At 43.6% G+C, this 19,994-nt stretch overlaps 3 protein-coding genes across 4 annotated transcripts in view; 2 read left to right on the forward strand and 1 right to left on the reverse strand.

Moving 5' to 3' along the window:
- pik3c2b (phosphatidylinositol-4-phosphate 3-kinase, catalytic subunit type 2 beta) overlaps nucleotides 1-2,589 on the forward strand; it is a 35,021-nt gene extending 32,432 nt beyond the window's left edge. For both annotated transcript variants that reach the window (XM_088071313.1, XM_088071307.1), the window contains exon 33: nucleotides 1-2,589. This exon is cut by the window's left edge and continues 928 nt beyond it. The gene's annotated coding sequence lies outside the window, so the exon portion shown is untranslated.
- A 522-nt stretch (nucleotides 2,590-3,111) lies between these two features.
- Nucleotides 3,112-13,585, forward strand: ppp1r15b (protein phosphatase 1, regulatory subunit 15B). Its single transcript, XM_088071330.1, has 3 exons — nucleotides 3,112-4,818; nucleotides 5,528-6,430; nucleotides 10,766-13,585. The coding sequence occupies exons 1-3, from the start codon at nucleotides 3,982-3,984 to the stop codon at nucleotides 10,979-10,981; spliced, it is 1,956 nt and encodes a 651-aa protein (XP_087927456.1). The 5' UTR covers nucleotides 3,112-3,981; the 3' UTR covers nucleotides 10,982-13,585.
- A 150-nt stretch (nucleotides 13,586-13,735) lies between these two features.
- LOC148190311 (achaete-scute homolog 5-like) lies at nucleotides 13,736-15,468 on the reverse strand. Its single transcript, XM_088071352.1, has 2 exons — nucleotides 15,100-15,468; nucleotides 13,736-14,996 (listed from the first exon to the last, which is right to left on the reverse strand). Exon 2 carries the CDS (start codon nucleotides 14,848-14,850, stop codon nucleotides 14,380-14,382), a length of 471 nt encoding a protein of 156 aa, XP_087927478.1. The 5' UTR covers nucleotides 14,851-14,996; nucleotides 15,100-15,468; the 3' UTR covers nucleotides 13,736-14,379.
- Nucleotides 15,469-19,994: the final 4,526 nt, after the last annotated feature.

A 19,994-nucleotide genomic window follows, 5' to 3' on the forward strand; every position in this document is an offset into this window, starting at 1 on the left:
TGATTTAATTTGTATTTAAGACTCGTTCAGACTCTGAGAGACTCGTTCAGACTCTGAGAGACTTGCTCAGAATGAAAGACTCGTTCAGACTCTGAGAGACTCATTCAGACTCTAAGAGACTCGCTCAGAATGAGAGACTCGTACAGACTCGTTCAGACTCTGAGAGACTCTGAGAGACTCGTTCAGACTCTGAGAGACTTGCTCAGAATGAGAGACTCGTTCAGACTCTGAGAGACTTGCTCAGAATGAAAGACTCGTTCAGACTCTGAGAAACTCGTTCAGACTCTAAGAGACTTGCTCAGAATGAGAGACTCGTTCAGACTCTGAGAGACTCATTCAGACTCTAAGAGACTTGCTCAGAATGAGAGACTCGTACAGACTCGTTCAGACTCTGAGAGACTCTGAGAGACTTGTTCAGACTGAGAGATTCGTTCAGACTCTGACAGACTCGTTCAGACTGACAGACTCGTTCAGACTCTGACAGACTCGTTCAGACTCTGAGAGACTCGTTCAGACTGACAGACTCGTTCAGACTCTGACAGTCTCGTTCAGACTGACAGACTCGTTCAGACTCTGACAGACTCGTTCAGACTGAGAGACTCGTTCAGACTCTGAGAGACTCGTTCAGACTGACAGACTCGTTCAGACTCTGACAGACTCGTTCAGACTGACAGACTCGTTCAGACAGTCTGATCAGTTTGGTTTCTGAATAAAAACAGACGGCAGTTCATCATTAATGTAATAATATTAATACATGAATGTAATAATAATACATGAATGTAATAATATTAATACATGAATGTAATAATACATGGATGTAATAATATTAATACATTAATATTCATCATTAATGTAATTATATTAATTCATTAATATTAATAATCGGAGTTAAAAACACTGTTTTGTAGTTCAGACGTCGAGCTCAGTTTTTATTTTCTAAACTTCGGACAGTTTTTGTTTTTCTGCAGAAATGATGAAATGATGAATCAGCTGACAGAAACCGTTTGTGGCCGGTTTCGTTTTCCAGGACCTTGAAGGTGCATTGAAGGACTGTGGGCACATTTAGTTTTGCAGCTTTTTGTGTCCTGAAAATAAAAGCAGGCAGACTGTGGCTGACGCTGCGAGTTCAGCACGATGAACCAGTGAAGAAGAAGAAGAAGACGAGCGTTTGTGGACGTGAGCGCCGGCGGCCATGTAGCTAACAGGAAGTAGCTGATATTTTTATAGCGAGGACGATGTGACTTCCTGTCTGCCTCTCAGCTCGCCTCTTTGATTCCACGTTTCATTCCTTCGTTTTCAGTTGGTGACTTTTGTACTTTTTTGGGGAGATGTCAAACGGCGTGTCTGCTGAGGGAACATTTAGGGAACACTGAGGGAACGTTCAGGGAACACTGAAGGTTGTTTCTGCGCTGTAGCCGAACAAACCGCTGAGCTGCTCGGCACTAATGTGACTAATGTGAAGCGTCGAATGTCAGAGTTTTAATATTTCCTGAGATGTTTGAGTTTGAATGTTTTTTTTGACCCTGATGCTCTGCCGTAGTTCTTAAACCAGTGTTCCCAGCTGGTGCGTCAAGTTCATATATTATTTGACAAAATGTGAAGAACACGGTGAATGAAAACTGATTGCAGGAATAAAGAGTCAGAAGCAGGAAACCTCAGAACGAAAGCGTGGTTTGGACGCCATGTTTTCTTATTTGTTTGTTTGTTTGTTTGTTTTTTGGGGGTTGGGGGGGGTAGATTTTTAAAGAAAGCACATCTTCCAAACCTGCAGGTTCCCCAAATAACAACTGCCAAAATGGCGCCATTTATCACAGCCAGAACCTGTAAAAACAGAAAAGATAAATAAAATTCCTCAGACGCCCGGTCCGTTCAGCGTGGACCTGCGACCCCCTTTTGGACTGCCACCCACCAGTTGGGAACCACTGCTTTACACGGATCCAATCAGTGTTTTCAGTACTGATGACATCAGACCCTGTGATGAGACGGTGGTTTCCATGGCGACAGTCGGCGTGCTGTCACCGTGTGTTTGAAACACTGTAAACACGAAAGTTGTGTATTCATTTTATATCGATTTTCTTCACGAAAATGAACTTTATGTTTGAGTCGCAGAATCTGACCGATTTAAATTAGAGATGAAGAGTGAGGAGTGATGGAGTGATGAGGAGGAGTGATGAAGAGTGATGGAGTGATGAAGAGGTGCTGAGGTGATGAAGAGTGATGAAGTGATGAGGAGGAGTGATGAAGAGTGATGGAGTGATGAAGAGGTGCTGAGGTGATGAAGAGTGATGAAGTGATGAGAAGGAGTGATGAAGAGTGATGGAGTGATGAAGAGGTGCTGAGGTGATGAAGAGTGATGAAGTGATGAGGAGGAGTGATGAAGAGTGATGGAGTGATGAAGAGGTGCTGAGGTGATGAAGAGTGTGAGCAGAGCTGCCGTTTGGAAACAGACTGAACTCGATGAAATGTGAGTAGATTTTTCCGCTGCAGACGAGAAGATTTAGAGGCTTTTCTTAATGTGTTTTAATTTCATTTTGCAACATGTTTTGTATGATTTGCACTACAGAATAAACTTGAATTTAAAAGTAAAAAGTGGCCGAGTTTCTATTTTTAGTTTCTTCTTTCCTTCTTTTACTTTCGCTGTACTTTTGCTGAAGAGAGCGGCACACAGCTTTTAATGTTTGTATTTAAGGGTTAGGGTTAGGGTTACTGCAGTTTTGAAGAAAACGTGCCTTACAAACCCACGCTGGTTCAGAAGGCATGTTTACGTAGATGAGTAGAAATATTATAAATATATATTATGAAAATGTTTGCACTACAGTATATAAATAATGTATATAAATAAAGGTTATTCCTACAGTATATAAATAAAGATTATTCCTACAGTGTAAATAATGTGTATAAATAAAGATTATTCCCTTCAGTATATAAATAATGTGTATAAATAAAGGTCATCCCTGCAGTGTATTATAGATAAAATGTAAATAAACGCAGAGTATGTGAATAAGGTGTCTATAAAAGCAGTGTGTAGGTTTTCTGGTGTATGTAGACAGTCCCTTATCAGGAGATAAGGGACTGTCCCTCAGTGTCTGGGGCTCCAGATAAGGACCGTCCGTGTGGGAGACTGACAGCTGATAAACACGTGGCAGCGCGCGGACCTTGGACAGTCTCAGTTACGTAACTGTGCGCACGTGGTGCAGGAAACGCGCCCTCCGCCTCAGTAACACCGCGACGCTCCCTGACGGCGAGCTTCACGGAAAAGCGGAGACGACGGCTTGTTGACGGTCCCTGCATTGTCTGATGAAATCAGTGAGCGGAGCGACGGGACGGACACACCGACTCACCGAGGGCCCGCGGCGGCAAAAAACACCCTTTATCACCGAGAACCGGCGCTGTGTTAACACCGGAGAGTGAGACGGCGGTCTGAAGTCGGTAACTAAGCGAACGAACCGCATGTTTGGAACAAATATTCAGAATTCGCGCCGGTTAACTGACCGCTAAGCTAGTTAGCTTCTCCTGCTAAGCTAACTGCTAGCAGCCAGGCAGACTCCCGCCGCCGCACCGGAGACTCAACCGGACACCATGGCAACGCTGCCGGCCGCACACCGGGACTCATCCGCTCACCGGGACTCCGCCGTGTTCTCCATTACCGTCTTCACCGAGTTCTCCACCAGAAAGAAGTCCAACCACCACTCTCCGAGGAGCGGCTTCAGGGACCGTGTCCCCCCGGTGTCCTCCGGCTACGGGGCTCGGTGTGCGGGACAGGCCGTCTAACGGACCGCTGAGTGTTCATGGATGTTAATAAACATTAATCAGTGAAGGGATATTGATAACTGAGAGGATATCGATCAGTGAATATCGGTAACTGCAGGTGTCGGTCCACAGCTGTCTCACCTGTCTGTCTCACTCAGGTAATACTGTGTCTCGTCTTCAGGTAATGTTTTTGTCCCAGTCTTTATTTGTTGCACTTTGGATTTGAGGAAAATGTTCAGAAGTTTGAGCGGTGACGGACAGTTTTCCGGCGGGCAGAGCTCGTCCTCTGCGGCCGGCCGAGAGGTCACCTCCCCCGGGCTCGACAGTCAGGAAAACTCGTGGATCGGCCTGCTGTCCAGGCCCGCCGTGTCCTTCCTGCAGAGGTATCTCCCGGGGCGGCCCCGGGCCCCGGCCCGGCCCGGCCCCGGGGCCGACTGGATCAAGTCCAGCCTGGTAGAGGAGAGGGAGCTCCTGCGGCAGCTGGACGACCTGATGCCGGAGCCCCGGGGCCCGCCGCTGTCCGGCCTGCTGGAGCCCGTCGGCGGCTTCCCGTGGCTCTCTGTTGAGTCTTTGCAGGACATGGGTCTCCAAAGCCCGGAGGAGGTGGACCTGAGTCTCTGCCAGCAGTCCCAGCTGGGATACCTGTCCTCTGTCAGGACTTTCTTCAGTCACGTCCTGCTGAGCTCCTCTGCGGAGGTCAGACCTCCGGTGGGGGGCAGGACCTGGTGGGGCAGCCTGTGGGGGGGCGAGGACAGCTCACACAGAGGACTGCGGTCAGATCTGTCCCCGGTCCAGCCGTCTGAAACAAAAGGCCCTCAAACAGCTGCTGTGTGCGGCGGGGAGCGGTGGATGCTGGGAGAAAACACTGGACCCAGTGACCACAAAGAGCAGCCGGCCAACAAAGGACCCCTTCATGCAGTCCAGAATCCACAGGGGTCCACGGCAGACTGCCCGCTCAGCATCACTCACCACCGGACCAGCCCCGGAGCCGCCGCCTGCAGTGAGGTAGCTTTGCTGACCCCTGACCAGGACAATGGTTACTCCAGTCTGGAGGAGGAGCACTTCCAGGTCAGTCCACAAACATTACTGCCTCAGTGTGTGAAGGTGTGTTTGTAAACAAACATTACTGCCTCAGTGTGTAAACAAAGATTATAAAGGTCAGGGGTCGACAGATTATCAGATCGATATTTAGCATTTCGCTGATTATCTGCATCGGCTTTTTATTTTAATGATCGCCAGTGAAATTAAAGGCTTAAAAAGTGCAAAGAAATTCGTCAGCATGAGAGGAACGTTTACATTGTATAACCTGAGGAAGCTATTTTTATTTATTTGTTTTTTTATTTAAACTTTCACAGAATTTTATAAAGAAAAGTTGCGGGGAACTTGCTGTATACGATGTTGGAAGTTTCAGTTTTTCTTAGTTATTTGCTAAAGCCATTATAAACAAAGTATTTTGTTGGAGTTTGTGATATTTTCAAATTCTAAATTTAAACAGGAATATTTTCACTTTTACTGTAAATGTATATCGGTTCCAAATATTGATTATCGGACTCATAAAATAATAATAATCCGTGTCTGTATCGACCCTGAAAAAACAGTATCGGTCGACCCCTAATATGAATAAACATTATTCCTACGGGATATAAATCTTTATTTAAATAATTTAAATTTGTAATTGATTAAATAAAGATAATTCCAACAGCGTATAAATAATTTGCAAATATATAAAGATTATTACTACAGTATATGAATGCGTTGTCCATGAATGCCTCACCAGGTGAGTCACCTGAACATGGCGAGCGAGGAGCAGGAGTCGGCTGAAAACACCACCGCCACAGAGGCAGAGACGGAGGACGAGCCTCCTGAGGAGGGAGAGTCAGCTCCAGGACAGGAGGAGGAGGAGGAGGAGGAGGAGGAGGAGGAGGAGGCATCTCAGGAGGGCTCATCTGCAGGAGCCGTGGCGCTTGCGGCCCCTCATTGCCAGAACAAAGCCATCGCCTTCATCATGGGCTGCCCCTGCAGTGACGACGACAGCCAATCAGACGAGGAGTCCAGTGAGGAGGAGGAGGAGGAGGAGGATGAGGATGATGACGGCTTTGACAGCGAGGGCTCCTCTGACCTGTCCGACTCCACTGATGAAGATGATGAGGAGGAGGAGGAGGAGTCTGACAGTGAGGCGGACTCGGAGGCGGAGCGTCTGTGGAGCTCTCTGTGCCAAAGCGTGGACCCCTACAACCCCCGAAACTTCACCGCCCGCCTGCACACCGCCAGCACGCTGCCCAGGGCCGTCCCTGCGTCCTCGCCTCCCTCTTCCACCCCCTCCCCCCCTCCCTCCTCCCCTCCCCTCGCCTCCTCCCCCCCGTCTGGTCAGGACGTCTGGGACGACTCCACCTCGGCCAGCGAGGCGGACGAAGCGGAGAGCCTCCGCCTGTGGACCTCCTTCAGCTGCTCCTCCGACCCCTACAGCCCCCTCAACTTCCAGGCCCCGCTCAGGACTCGAGGGCCCGCCGAGGTGGGGCCCCGGGCCAAGACCAGGGCTAAGAAAACCTCCCAGACTCCCCCTCGCTCCCCCCATCACAACCCAGCAGCTCCACCCGAGTACAGGAAGGAGGAGGCGGAGGAGCGGCTGGACAGCGGCTTTTCTGAACCGCCGGCCTCCACGCAGAGCACCGCCAAGAAGGTGCGTTTGTTTTCTGTCTCTGCTCCTCCACGAAGTTCTCTGTATTCACATTATTGATTTACTTTGTCGTAAAATACAGAATGTGTTCGATTCTTCGCGCCTCGAAGCAACCACAGGAGAAAAAACCCTGAAAATCAGAAACGTGTCCATCCATCCGTCTGTCCTGTCTTCTGTTGGACAAACTGTCCAAAACATAGAGGTTCAGTCCAAAAATGTAAACAAAGACAATCTGAGAGACCAGAGTGTATTTGATAAATTATTTTACATTATTAATTTATCAACATAGGGCTTATATGGTTATGAAAAACCTGGAAAAGTCTGCAAATAGCAATTTCCAGGCTCTTGAAAAGTTTTGGTAAACTAAATAGACCCTAAAAGTTTTGAAAAGTCCTGGAATTTTTTTTCACAAACAGTGTTTCCTCTAGGATTTTTTTCAGCAGCGGGGGCGGGCTCCCCGGGGAGCCGCGGCGGCGTAAACAAATGACGCTTTTTAAAGGCTGAATGTAAAAATAAAAAATAATAACAAAAATTCAACAATAAAATAATAAAAACAATAAATAATAATTTCTTGATGGGGCTGTAATCAGTGGCAAAGTTTGCACCCGGGCTCAGAACGATGGATTTTTCTTGGTTTTCTGTAGAGCAGCTCTGAGGCTCTGTTGTACGGAAATTCCCCAAGAGGCCCGCTGATGCTCAGCAGCATACAGGCTGCAAGGTGATCCCCCTGCAGCCTGTTTCTCAAGTCAGGCTTCACCTACAAATAGAAACAATAATTTTTTTTATTTTTTTTATTTTTTTTTTTCAACCCATTTAGGGTCCCAGCCTGATAGCCTGTTTCCCTTTATGTTTTTCTCCTCTACTCTCATCTCTCTCTCCTGCACCATCACTTTGCTCTCCTGCTCCTTCACTCGGCACTCCCCCTCCTGTACTCTGCTCTCCTTCACTTTGTTGCACTGCTCCTCCCTGTCTGTTACTTGTCTTATACGATTACATAAAACATTAACGTTAGATAATTTACACTCACGTCACATTTGATTACAAGTGTGAACATAATTTTTTACCTAACCATCATAATTTGAGTCAGTAAAAAGACTAATGATACCTGACTAGCGCCATCCTCATCAGGTGTCTTTCTCTTCTTTGAAAAATATTTGAACAAGCTCATCTGAAAATGCAGTCAGCAGTTACATCATGGCGTGTATATCGCTTAATGCTATCAATTAGTTTACTCACGTTAGCGACACTGAGTTGAGTTGGCACCGGGCCCAATTAACTTAAGCTACGTAGCCTTAGCTGGCCATCAATATTTTGCAAATGTTTATTTAACTAATAAAATCTATTATAAGTTTTCTTAAGCTAATAAGTCTACCTTTTCTCCGGTAAGTTGCACGCTATTTTCAAGCCGACACTCCTCTGACTCTCCGACCTGATGCCTGGATGCGAGCAGCTCATTAACGTCGGCACCAGTTAGTTATGTTGGGGGGGGCGGTGCTATCTACCCCAAAGAGTAGATACGGAGCAAGATAGTTATCTGCCTCAGCACTCGCGACACCCAACGCAGTGCAGGACTGTGCTGTGATGCGGCGGTGGTGTATTTGCAATTTTAAAAAAATAACAAAAAAAACCCCAAAAAAACCCGACATTTGAAGGAGCGGCGGGTAGGATTTAGGAGTGGCGGGCCGCCACTCCTAAATGAGTGTAGAGGAAACACTGACAAACCTGAATGATAACAAATTACTTGTTCAAGGACCACCAGAAATTTGAAGATCCAACTATAACTTCTGTTTTATGGTTTCAAGGCATGTTTTCTTTAAAAATCAGCAAAAACTAAATTTTTAGTTTAAAATATCACCAAAGGAAAAAAATATTGTCGAAAATGTTTTAAAACATTGCCAAATTTTCTTCTTTAAAAATAAAAAAAACTACATATATATATATATATATATATATATATATATATATATGTATATATATATATATATATAGGTTTTTTGCAAAAATCTTTTCTTGAACAAAGCAGCAAACAAACAGATACGGAGCAAGATAGTTATCTGCCTCAGCAAACAAACAAAAGCAGCAAACAAACAGTCCCTGTGTTATTTTTATTCTGGAAAAGTTTTGTTAAAAATGTTTATGAACGCTGTCATCTGAATAGGTGCAGATACATTTTCTGTCAGTGCTTTATTTCATGAGTTGTAAACAAAATATTTCGTTTATTTCACATTAAATTGTTGTCTTAAAAACAAACATTCCAGATTCTCTAAAAACTCAATACAGTGAAATAAAAATAATCATAATCAGAGGACACTCTGTTATTTTTAGTTTCCAAACTGAGACTTTCTAATCAACGTGTGGATGTGGAAATATTTAAAGCAAACAGACTGTGACATTTGAAAGTCAGGAAAGTAAATTTGATCAGTGCGATGTTTTTATTTCTCTGCAGCTGGAGTTTGAGTCGTTTCTCGTAAACGTGGAGTTTAATCATCCTGAAACTGAAACCTAGTGTCCCGAGTACCCATTAATCATTACATATGCACGTCCTTAACCCTTTAAAACCTGGGTAAATTGGCTTGTTATATTTCAAAAACATGGGATGAAGGCAATGAGCAACTTAAGAAATTACCCAGAAATTAGTGAAAGAACAAGAAAATTACCTGAAATTTGTAATAGTAAATAACGTGAATCGAGACAGTAAACATGGCTCAGATGGCACATGGCTCAAACCAAAAATACAAATGATTTTAAAGTAAATCAATAAATTATAAATAATAATTGTACATTTTATTTATTTATATATTATTTAGTGCTTTTCAAGGTACTCAGAGACAACTAAAATACAACATAAATAACACAACATTTAAGTTCAAAGTATAGAAGAAAATAAGTAAATTTGAATGTATGAAGGATTTTGTTTTCAGACGTGAAAACAAAATAAACAAAATGTTAAATCAGTTCCAACAAATAGACATATTAATGATAAAAGAGGTGGTGTTTAATCAAAACCACTTTGAGAGAGAGAGAGAGTGTGTGTGTGTGTGTGTGTGTGTGTGTGTGTGTGTGTGTGTGTGTGTGTGTGTGTGTGTGTGTGTGTGTGTGTGTGTGCACATTTTTCAAACTTGTCAAACGCCTTCAGTAGCCAATCAGAGCGGAGCCCTGCGCCTACACCCCGTACCACACCTGCTGTGCAGAGTCAGGTTACCTGCTGTAACAAGCAGAGGTGGAGGAACAACTCCGATCCGTCACTGTAGTAAAACTACTCATACCACACAGTAAAATACCATACAAGCAAAGTACAAGTCCTGCATTCAGAAGTAAAAGTATTGAAGTGTTGTCAGTGAAGTGTAGGGTTAATAAAGAATGCTGATGAATAAGTCAGATTTAAAGTGACGGTCTAATCAAAGGTGAACTGTCTTCACAGTAAAGACATCGTAGCGCCCCCTGTGGCTCAGAGGAAAACTGTTTGTTATTGATGAAAATATTTACTGATTTTGTTTGTTACGCTCGTATTTACGCACAACAAATCGATCACAATTTGTATTCGAAACAACTGTGATACACTTTTATAAACTAAATAGTTACATTCAGACTGTTCAGGTCAAAAAATGCTCCGTTGAAACCCATTCAAACTGACATTTTTGATCCCACAGCCATCAGAGCAGAAAAACAGGACTTGTATTATTTCTGGGTGTCATTCTGGGCTTTTGACTCTGAATTTGTCATTTTGACTATTTTCCACCTGATGAGGTCATTTTGACCATATTTGGCATCTGGAGGAAATACATGCTATTTCCACTAGGTGACCTGTCACAGTCAATGTAGCTGCTGATCACTGACATATCCCAGACTGTCGGCAGCTACACTCACACACTGACATATCCCAGACTGTCGGCAGCTACACTCACACACTGACATATCCCAGACTGTCGGCAGCTACACTCACACACTGAGGAGGAGGAGACTGACATCATTCAGTTTTTGTGGGGTTTTTATTTTTTCATGTAAAAGTAATGGCACCATGACAAAAACCTATAATTTTAAGGGTTAAAAATTCAGAATATTGATGAATATTAGATATGTATTAGAACTGATGCTCACTCAATGAAAGTAGAAAATCACATTAGTGTATAATATTTTTTAAAGCTACATTAAAAAAAAGTGCATTTTGTGTTCAGAGCAATACTATTGTGTGTAATATCAGAGCGGGCTCTAAGGGGTTAAAAAGGGTCTTTTCTAATGTTTATATTTATTTGGATTTAATTTCATTTTTATAAAAATTCAGTATTTTTCAGCGTCCAGCTGATCTCAGTAAACTGGAGTTGTCTTCTTCTTCTTCAGGTGCGTTTCTGTGACGAGGTGGAGGAGTTCTTCGCCAGCTGTGGCGAGGAGGAGGAGGACCGCCGGGGCCCCTGGGAGGAGCTGGCCCGGGACCGCTGCCGGTTCCTGCGGCGCTGCCAGGAGGTGGAGAGCAGCATCGCCTACTGCCTGCTGCCACAGCACCGCAGCCTGGTGTACCGCCGCCTCCATGCCATCCTCTACGCCCAGGACGCCTGAGGCCGCCTCGTGGTGGGACGCCTGCAATATTGAGGAAACAAAAAACTGCACTTGTTGAGCAGTGAGACAGTACAGAGACACAGAGGACAGGTGGACAGACTGATGGACTGTCTGTCTCTGTGGACTGCTTTAGTAAAACTCTGAGTGTTGATTTGAAGGGCTTCTCTCTCTGTTCGCTCGTCACTGTGTTGTGGTTGGACAGCGTCCCCTCTTTATCTCTTGAGACAGACAGATGGACAGATGTCTCAGACTGTCTGCAGCTCAGTTTGTTCGTCGAATCGTCACGTTAACATTTTTAGATCGCAGAAACGAGCTGCTGCTTTCATCACAAACACTCACTGAAAAGAAATTATTTATGACGTTTATTTTTACTGAAAAATCCTTCAAATCCAACAATCAACAGCAGAGATCATTTTTGTTATTCATTCATCGGTAGAAGAATTTGGCCTCTAACTGATTCATCATTTGTCATCATAAAGTGGTGAGAAATGTTCTGAAAGGGAAACTGCAGGTTTTGGACCAGTGTGTCCCCGCTGTGTGCAGACGGATCAGCAGCGTCTCAGCCGTCCACACAAAGACAGAAAATCACCACAGAGTCCAAAATCCAACGTCACGTCTTATTTTCAGACAGTGTTCGCTCTCAGCTGCAGCTCAGATCGTTTTCTTTCTTTAAGAAGACTGAAAACATTTAATCAGTGTTTGTTATTGAGTCTTCAGTTTTACTGTTTACATTCAGAGAAGAGAAACGTCAGAGACTTTAACCCTTTAAAATCTGAGCAGACCACCCTGCTTCCTCTTAAGAAGGCTATGAACTGCTTCACGAGACGTTAATCATTAACAAGTAAAAGGTTCCGAAAAATCTCGTGCAAAAAAAAGAAAAGTAAAACAAACACGGGGAAAAAATAGGGAGAAAAAAAATCGCCAACATTTTTAAAGAAAACACGCCGTCCAAACCCGCAGGCATGAAAGATTTTGTGATTTGGTTTTTTATTTAGAAGGTTTTTTTTTTATGCATTTTGGCGTTTTTGAAACACTTGGGCTTTATTTTTTTTCAATATTTTTTGGCAATTTTCTTTTTCTCTAAAATTTTATTAATTTTTTTCCCTATCAAGTTTTGGGCTTTTTTCCTGGGCTTTTTTTTTTCTTTTTTTTTTCGATTCCCTTATCATTTCCCTCCCTCTTTCTTTTCTTTTTCAGGATATGCTTTTTTGTCATGTTTTACTTTTTTCTTGCAGTATGGAGGCTGTTTCTTGCTGATTTGCTCATTGCCTTTTTTTGCATGTTTTTGAAAGAAGTCAAACCGGTCCGCTCAGGTTTCAGAGGTTTACATGTTTGTGAAAGGCGTCTGAAAGTTGTAGAAGAAAGCAGATGTGGATCCAGGTTTCAAAGGGTTAAGAAAGGATTTCAGCTGAAACAGTGATTTTAAGGAGCAGCTCCTTCCTGCGTCTGGACGTGAAGTCGATGATCAGACTGCAGCTCGTCTGAGGAGGATTCAGGTGTTTCAGTTTCTCTCGAAGCCAAAGATTTAAAGCTCCTGCGAGTGATGGGACGAGCGACTGAAGCTTTGCATGAACTGATGTCGTTAATGTCGAAGACGCTCCTCGAGCCGCGCTCAATAATCAGTACGAGAGTCTCTGGAGTTAAAGTCCCTTTAATCAGTCGGCTGTGGTGGGTACACCTTAAAAAATACAAGAGTTTATCCACTCAGACTAAACAACAGCTAAAAAACAGACTACATGATCATTTTTGGATCTGAGATGATGAATGTTTTAATCCAGTTTTCATTTAAAGCAGTTTTACGCTCACAGTGAATCTTAGTCGACTAAAAACTGACGGATGTCTTTAATTAATCCACAAGTTTAACCCAAAATTCAGCCTCATTGAGTGTTTTACAAAAAAAAACTTCAGTCAGCTGCAACTAACAATCAGTATTTTCTTAATCAGTTTGTTTCTGAAATGGAGAAAAATGCACATTTGTGATTTCTCAGCTTGACGTTTTGTTTTCTGGCTCAAAGATTCGGTTCACCAGAAACAGAAAAGCAGCTGATCTGCACAGCTTTTTTTAAAACTACAAAACTACATGAAATCTTTATTCTGTTAATCCCAGTTGATTGAGCTCATTTCTTTAAATTCGGTCTTTTCTCTTCGAAAACGACGCTTTCTCAAACTTCACGTGAACGTTTTGGTCGACTGAAACAAAGAACGCCGACTGTTTGTCAGTGATGTAATCGTCAGCCAGGTCACCGCTGAAGCTCCTCCCACTGATGATGATGTCACGTATTAATGCTGAGTCAGTGTTTGTCATGGTGACGAGTGTCTCTGTGAGTCCATGAAGTGGAGACAGAAAGTCTCCGTGTGGTTGGACTCACAGGGACGTGGACAGGTGGTGGTGTTTGTGGCCAATAATCAATAATGAGAGAAAAGCACCGTGTTTGGTGACGGGAAGAGTGCGGCCGTGCAGGAGGAAGCGACAGGATGAAGCTTTGGTGTTATTTTAGTCAAAAAATGCTTTTTATTTTTCTAAAGTTTGTTTGGTGGGTAACCCGTTCTGCTTCATCTCCTCACAGCTGAAATATCAGATATTAAATCAATATTTAATGATCACAGAGTTCTTTTGTCTCCATCTTTACACCAACATTACAAACACTGAAGAACCACGTGGCTGCTTTCTCTGTCAGGACGGCCAGCAGGGGGAGCTGTGCACCCGCCACCAGAGCTGCTGACACCTGCAGGACAGGTGAGGCACTGCGCTCAGGTGATCACAGCAGCTGTAGGTGGAACATGGTGCCACCTTCTGGTGTGGCTGTTCATTGTTCAGGCAGTTTGTTGTTATTAAGGAAAAAAGAATACTAAAAATTTTCCAAAATAAAATCCCCTAAAAGTTTTAATGAGAAATATTCACATAAAACTATTTAAAGAAACAAAAAGAAAATTGTGTCTGTGTCCCCCTCTAAAGACAAGACAAAAAACATCAGTCCCTCAAAAATGATTTCACGTGCCCCCCGGGGGGCAAAAGTTTTGCAAACGTTTGGGGGGGCAACTTTTGCAAAATGAGAGGAGGTCAGGGGCCCCAAACATGTTTTTGGGATTTTAGGACATTTTAGGATGTTTCTTAGATTTTAAGAGATTTGTTGGTTTTTAGCACATTTGCAAGATTTGAGGATGTTTGTCGGATTTGAGGACTTTTTTGGGGATATTGGATGTTTCTAGGATTTTAGCACATTAGGGTCTTAGCGAGGACCTCTGTCGGGGGTGTGGGGGATCCTCCACTGGCACTTTTTTTGATCAAGCTCGATTTTGATGCTGTTTTATGAACTCTAGACCTTATGGAAACTAAAAGTTCTGTTTGGTTCAGTCAGTGGTTCTGGATTTGTCTGCGGTTCTGTCTCTGAGTGTCCTCAGTTCTCTGTCAGATTGTCCTTGGTCCGGTCCAGGAGGAGAGGCGTTGGTCCCTCCTGTGACCCCACCAGGCCCTGCAGGTACTTAATGTACCTAATAGCGGCCCTCAGGGTCTCCACCTTGCTGAGCCTCTTGTCGGCGCTCTGGCCCGGCAGGTGGTCCCTCAGCTTGGCGTAGCCCTGGTTCACACAGCGCACCCTCTGACGCTCGCGCTCGTTCCTCTTCTGGATAAACGCCGGCTCGAACGGACACTCGTACACGCTGAAGTGCCCGTGGTGGCGGAAGGGGGCCAGGTAGGGCAGGAGCCCGGGGCTGGAGCCCCTCAGAGGGTCCATGCCAGAGGGGTAGAGGAGGAAGGGGACAGCGCCAGACAGAGAGCGCTGAGAGATGCTGCGATCCTCATGGTGAGCAGCAGGGGGCGCCACACCGAAACTCAGGTAGGATGATGGAGAGAAGGTGGAGCTCATCATGTGACCTGTGAACACACCACATACCTGTAAACACACCACGCACCTGTTAACACACCTGTAGACAGACCTGTAAACACACCTGTAGACAGACTTGTAAACACATCACACAGCTGTAAACACACCTGTAAACACACCTGTAGACAGACCTGTAAACACACCTGTAGACAGACCTGTAAACACACCTGTAGACAGACCTGTAAACACACCTGTAGACAGACCTGTAAACACATCACACAGCTGTAAACACACCTGTAAACACACCTGTAGACAGACCTGTAAACACACATGTAGACAGACCTGTAAACACATCACACAGCTGTAAACACACCCCTAGACAAACCTGTAAACACACCACGCACCTGTAAACACACCTGTAGACGAACCTGTAAACACCTTGGACGTGGATGTCAGTGAGGCATCATTCTGCTGATCTGCAGAGACACAGACAGACAGACATTAGAGAGACACCTTGGCGGTTTATTCCTTCCAGTTCAGGTCCTCTCCCAGAGGTCTGGGAGCTTGAGGGTCCTGCTCAGTATCTCAGCTGTTCCTGAACTGCCCTCTTCTGTTGTTTATCAACCACCATATATCACCCAGCCTGCACCCGGGGTCCTGCCTGGTGTGGTAGGTCGACCCTGGTCTCGGGACAGAGCCTGCACCCGAGGTCCTGCCTGGTGTGGTAGGTCGACCCTGGCCTCGGTACAGAGCCTGCACCCGGGGTCCTGTCTGGTGGGGTAGACCCCGTCCTGTTCTGCTGCTGCCATGATCAGAGCCTCTGTGCTGTTCTTCAGATCAGACTTCTCCAGCCATTGGCTGACTTTTCTGGACTTGCTTCACTCTGTGGAGATTTTTGGTTGGACTTGCCTTGGTCTGTGGAGGTTTTTGGTTGGACTTGCCTTACTGTGGAGGTTTTGGTTGTGGCTGATCTCCTTTTGGCCGCATCATGGTTCCTGGCAGGTCAGCCTCTTCAGTTGTGACCATCTTGCCTCTCTTAGGTACCATAAGTCCCCACTTATCCAGCCTGAATGACTTCCTGTTGTCGTTGCTGTAGATCCTGGTGATGTGGATCAGTGAGTCGATGTCTCTTAGCGCACAGTTTGATGTCCTCCATTCAGAGGAGGTGGCTGATAGTTGCTCCACTTCTGAACCAGTATCCATATCCACTCTTATTGATGATCTGGCTGAGGGGGTTCAGACCTATGCAGAGCAGCAGCGGGGACAGAGCGTCTCCTCGGTATATGCCGCACTTGATGGTTACTTGAGCAGTTGGCTTTGAGTTGTCCTCGAGGGTTGTCCTCGAGGGTTGTCCTCGAGGGTTGTCCTTGGGGGTTGTCCTCCACAGTCCCACTGAGCTCTTGATGAAGTCATCATGAGACACTGAGGCAGCATATGTTTCTTAGTTAGTTTGGATGATGGTTTCAAAGTATCCGATGTGTCCACTGGTCCCACAGCCTCTGCACATATGCCCTGTCCCTGGGAGTCCTCTTTTAGTACCATTCACACAGTGCCACATTATATATATATATATATATATATATATATATATATATATATATATATATATATATATGTGTGTGTGTGTATATTTATATAAACTAAACCCACAGTATAAGTAAATATAAATATGTATACATATAATACACAGTGTATATAAATATATGTAAACTTAAGTATATATATATATATATATATATATGTATATATATGATCCACAGTGTATATCTATGTTTACTGTCTGAGGTGTGAAGTGTGAAGCAGTGTTTTCTGTCTCACCTTCAGATGCTGCTGCAGTGCGTCCTCCTGTCTGAGGCTGCACGATCAAACTCTCAAGCTTTACCTGGCTTTACTCACTGGAGCGCCGCCCCTCCAGGTGTGTGACATGTCGTCAGGTAACCAGATAGGAACATGCAGGCGCGCACACACACACACACACATCGACACACACACGTACACACACACGCACGCACACACACACACACACACACACACACACACACACACACACACACACACACACACACACACAAACGCTGCGTTTACACTTTTACGTTTATTAATCTATGGCCCACAAAAACATAAAACACCGTAAAACCACACAGAGAGACTGTGTCCAGCATCACACCAGGTGTGTGTGTGTGTGTGTGTGTGTGTGTGTGTGTGTGTGTGTGTGTGTGTGTGTGTGTGTGTGTGTGTGTGTGTGTGTGTGTGTCAGATTTGTCAGTTGTGAAACATCAAAGAGCATGGACTGATAGAAATGAGTGTGTGCAGTTTCCTCTTCTTAAATCCTGAGTTTCACGATGAAAGGCGTCAGCGACACACACCCTTCCTGTCAGCCTCTCATCACACAACACACACACACTGATGACTGTTTACACACACACACACACACACACACACACACACACACACACACACACACACACACACACACACACGTAACCTGAGCTGTTGCCACAAACTGAGCCGCTCATACGAGACATTTTCAGGTTATTAAAGAAAAAAATTCAGAAATCTAAAACGACACACATTCTACTTTTCACACTCTGCACTTTAAAATAAGTGTAATAATAATGAACAGAATAATAATAATAGTTGTTGTTATTATATTGATTATAGTGACAATGATGACGATGACGAATATCTGTCAGAAATGATCAGAATTGGCCGATTAACCGGTTTAGAGTTTTAACTAAACATACAAGCGTGCTGCCTCCTTATTAAAATAACTGACTTTTGATCTGAGACAAGAAACAAACAGCGGGCTCCTCAGGGCCAAAAAAATGACAATTTATTTTTCTTTCTTTTTTTTTTTTTTTTTTTTGCAATTTCTAAAGACACATTTTCGTATTATTTTTGGCTAGAATTGAAGAAAACATTTTGACTTTTTTCTGTAAAAGAAAACATCAGGGTGATTTTCTGAAAATTAATTTCAGTGATTTTTGAAGAGAATATTATGTTTTTTTTCTTTAAAATTTAATGGCTCTTTTTAAAGAAAACATTTAGCCGTTTTAAATTTTGTTTTGTCAGTTTTTAAAAGGCAGTATTTTATTTTAGTTGATTTTTAAAGAAAACATTTGGGCTTTTCTTCTTTAAAGAAAACAGGGTGAATTTTTTAAAAAGGTTTTTTAGGGTGACTTTGAAGAAAACATTTTGGCTCTGTTATCTGTTTTAATTTTGTAATTTTTTTAAAGAAATCTTTTTAAATTTTGTCATTTTAAAAACATGTTGGCTTTTTTTTAAAGAAAACATTGGAGAATATTTATTTTTGAAGAGAATATTTTGGTAGTTTTTCCTTCTTTAAAACATGCTCAGGGGTTTTTAAGGCATTTTTTCCTTAAAAATCACCAAAATGACATAATTTCACAGCCAGAAATGATCACTGGATTTTCACATTCCTTATGGTCCTTGAACACATCATGTGTTACGTAACAGGTTTGTGAAACAAATTTTCATGACTTTTCCAAAACTTTCACGTTTTTTTTTTTAGTTTTTCTAAAACTTTTCCAGGGATGAAAATTGTTGTTTCAGTCTGATGTTTCCTCCTCCGTCCTAATCTGTCCGTCTGTGTGTGTTCCTGCAGGAGGAAGCTACACACACACACACACACACACACACACACACACACACACACACACACACACAAGCACGCACACACACACACAGAGTGATGAAAACAGAACAACTCTGTGTGTGTGTGTGTGTGTGTGTGTGTCTGTGTGTCTGTGTGTGCGTGTGTGACATCAAAGATGCAGCTCAGCATGCAGAGACTTGAAGAGTCTGACACGTTTCGCTCTTATTGTTATTGAAGTTTAACACCTGTTTTATTTAACGTCTCAGCTGCAGAGTCGAGTGTTTCTAATGTTGCTGTTGTTGTTCAGAGTGTGTGTGTATGTGTGTGTGTGTGTGTGTGTGTGTTATCTAAAAAAAATATAGTGGCAGCATTACAACCTTGCATTTAAAGGGTTAGATTTTCTGAAAATTTGTGAATATTTGGAGGACTGATGTTGGGAAAAAAAATAAACTCAATGAAAGTGTAAAATCGTGTTAATGTATTGTATTTTTTAAAGATTGATTTTGCAAAGCCATACTTGTAATAAAACATGCCTTTAGGGTAAAGTTTAGTGTAAATATTTTCTGAACTCTCTTTCATTTCACTTGTATGCGTTAATCAGAACTTACACTGTAGATCAGTATGTGCACAAGAAATTTCATGAGATTTTTTTCACCAAAAAAGCAAATAAAGAGAAATATGAAGAAAAAGTGAGACGATTATTTCAGCAGAGTATTCTTATTGTAAGTGAAGTGACAGTTTTACAGAATTCATATTTGTGATCTGAAAATACACAAACACACATACAAATCTAAACTTCAGACACTGCTAAGAGCTTAAAGACACATATTTTTCTGATGTTTAATGTTCCTTTAATGTTCCTTAAAGACTGAAGATTTGTTATAATGAACATGATAAAAAGGATTCATAAAAACATATATGGTCTCTGCAGCTCGACACAGCGATGCTGCTAAAAACAGTCAAACTCGTCCTCTGCTGCGCTCGGCTCCGGTCGGATCCTCCTGTGGCTGATTTCATGAACTGAAAAGACAAACATCACTCAGTCAACTGATGACCTGCAGCAAACAGCAAACAGCTGACTGATGACATTTCCTCTGTCACTGCTCAGCCAATCAGGTGTGAGCGCTGCAGGTCTTCAGGAGCAGGTGTGCATTGAGTAGGTGTGCAGTGAACAGGTGTGCAGTGAGCAGGTGTGCAGTGAGCAGGTGTGCAGTGAGCAGGTGTGCAGTGAACAGGTGTGCAGTGAGCACGTGTGCGGTGAGCAGGTGTGCAGTGAGCAGGTGTGCAGTGAACAGGTGTGCAGTGAGCAGGTGTGCAGTGAACAGGTGTGCAGTGAACAGGTGTGCAGTGAGCAGGCAGGTGGTCTCACAGCTGCTCACTTTCTGCAGCTCAAGAGCTCATTTTGGAGTTGAAGCTGCTTGTTGCTGTCGTGATCGGGGAACTGAGTCCATCCCCAAGAGGGTCTGGGAGGTCCACGGGCCTTCCCCTGATCCCTCCCGTTATCACGGTCCCAGCTGTGCTGATAGGAGCAATTGCGCCCCCTCCTGTAGCGGACCTCTGTCCACCGTCCATC

The sequence above is a fragment of the Plectropomus leopardus genome, chromosome 2 (genome assembly GCF_026936395.1).
Source record: "Plectropomus leopardus strain MGB_pleo_1.0 chromosome 2, ASM2693639v1, whole genome shotgun sequence".
Lineage (NCBI taxonomy): Eukaryota > Metazoa > Chordata > Actinopteri > Perciformes > Serranidae > Plectropomus > Plectropomus leopardus.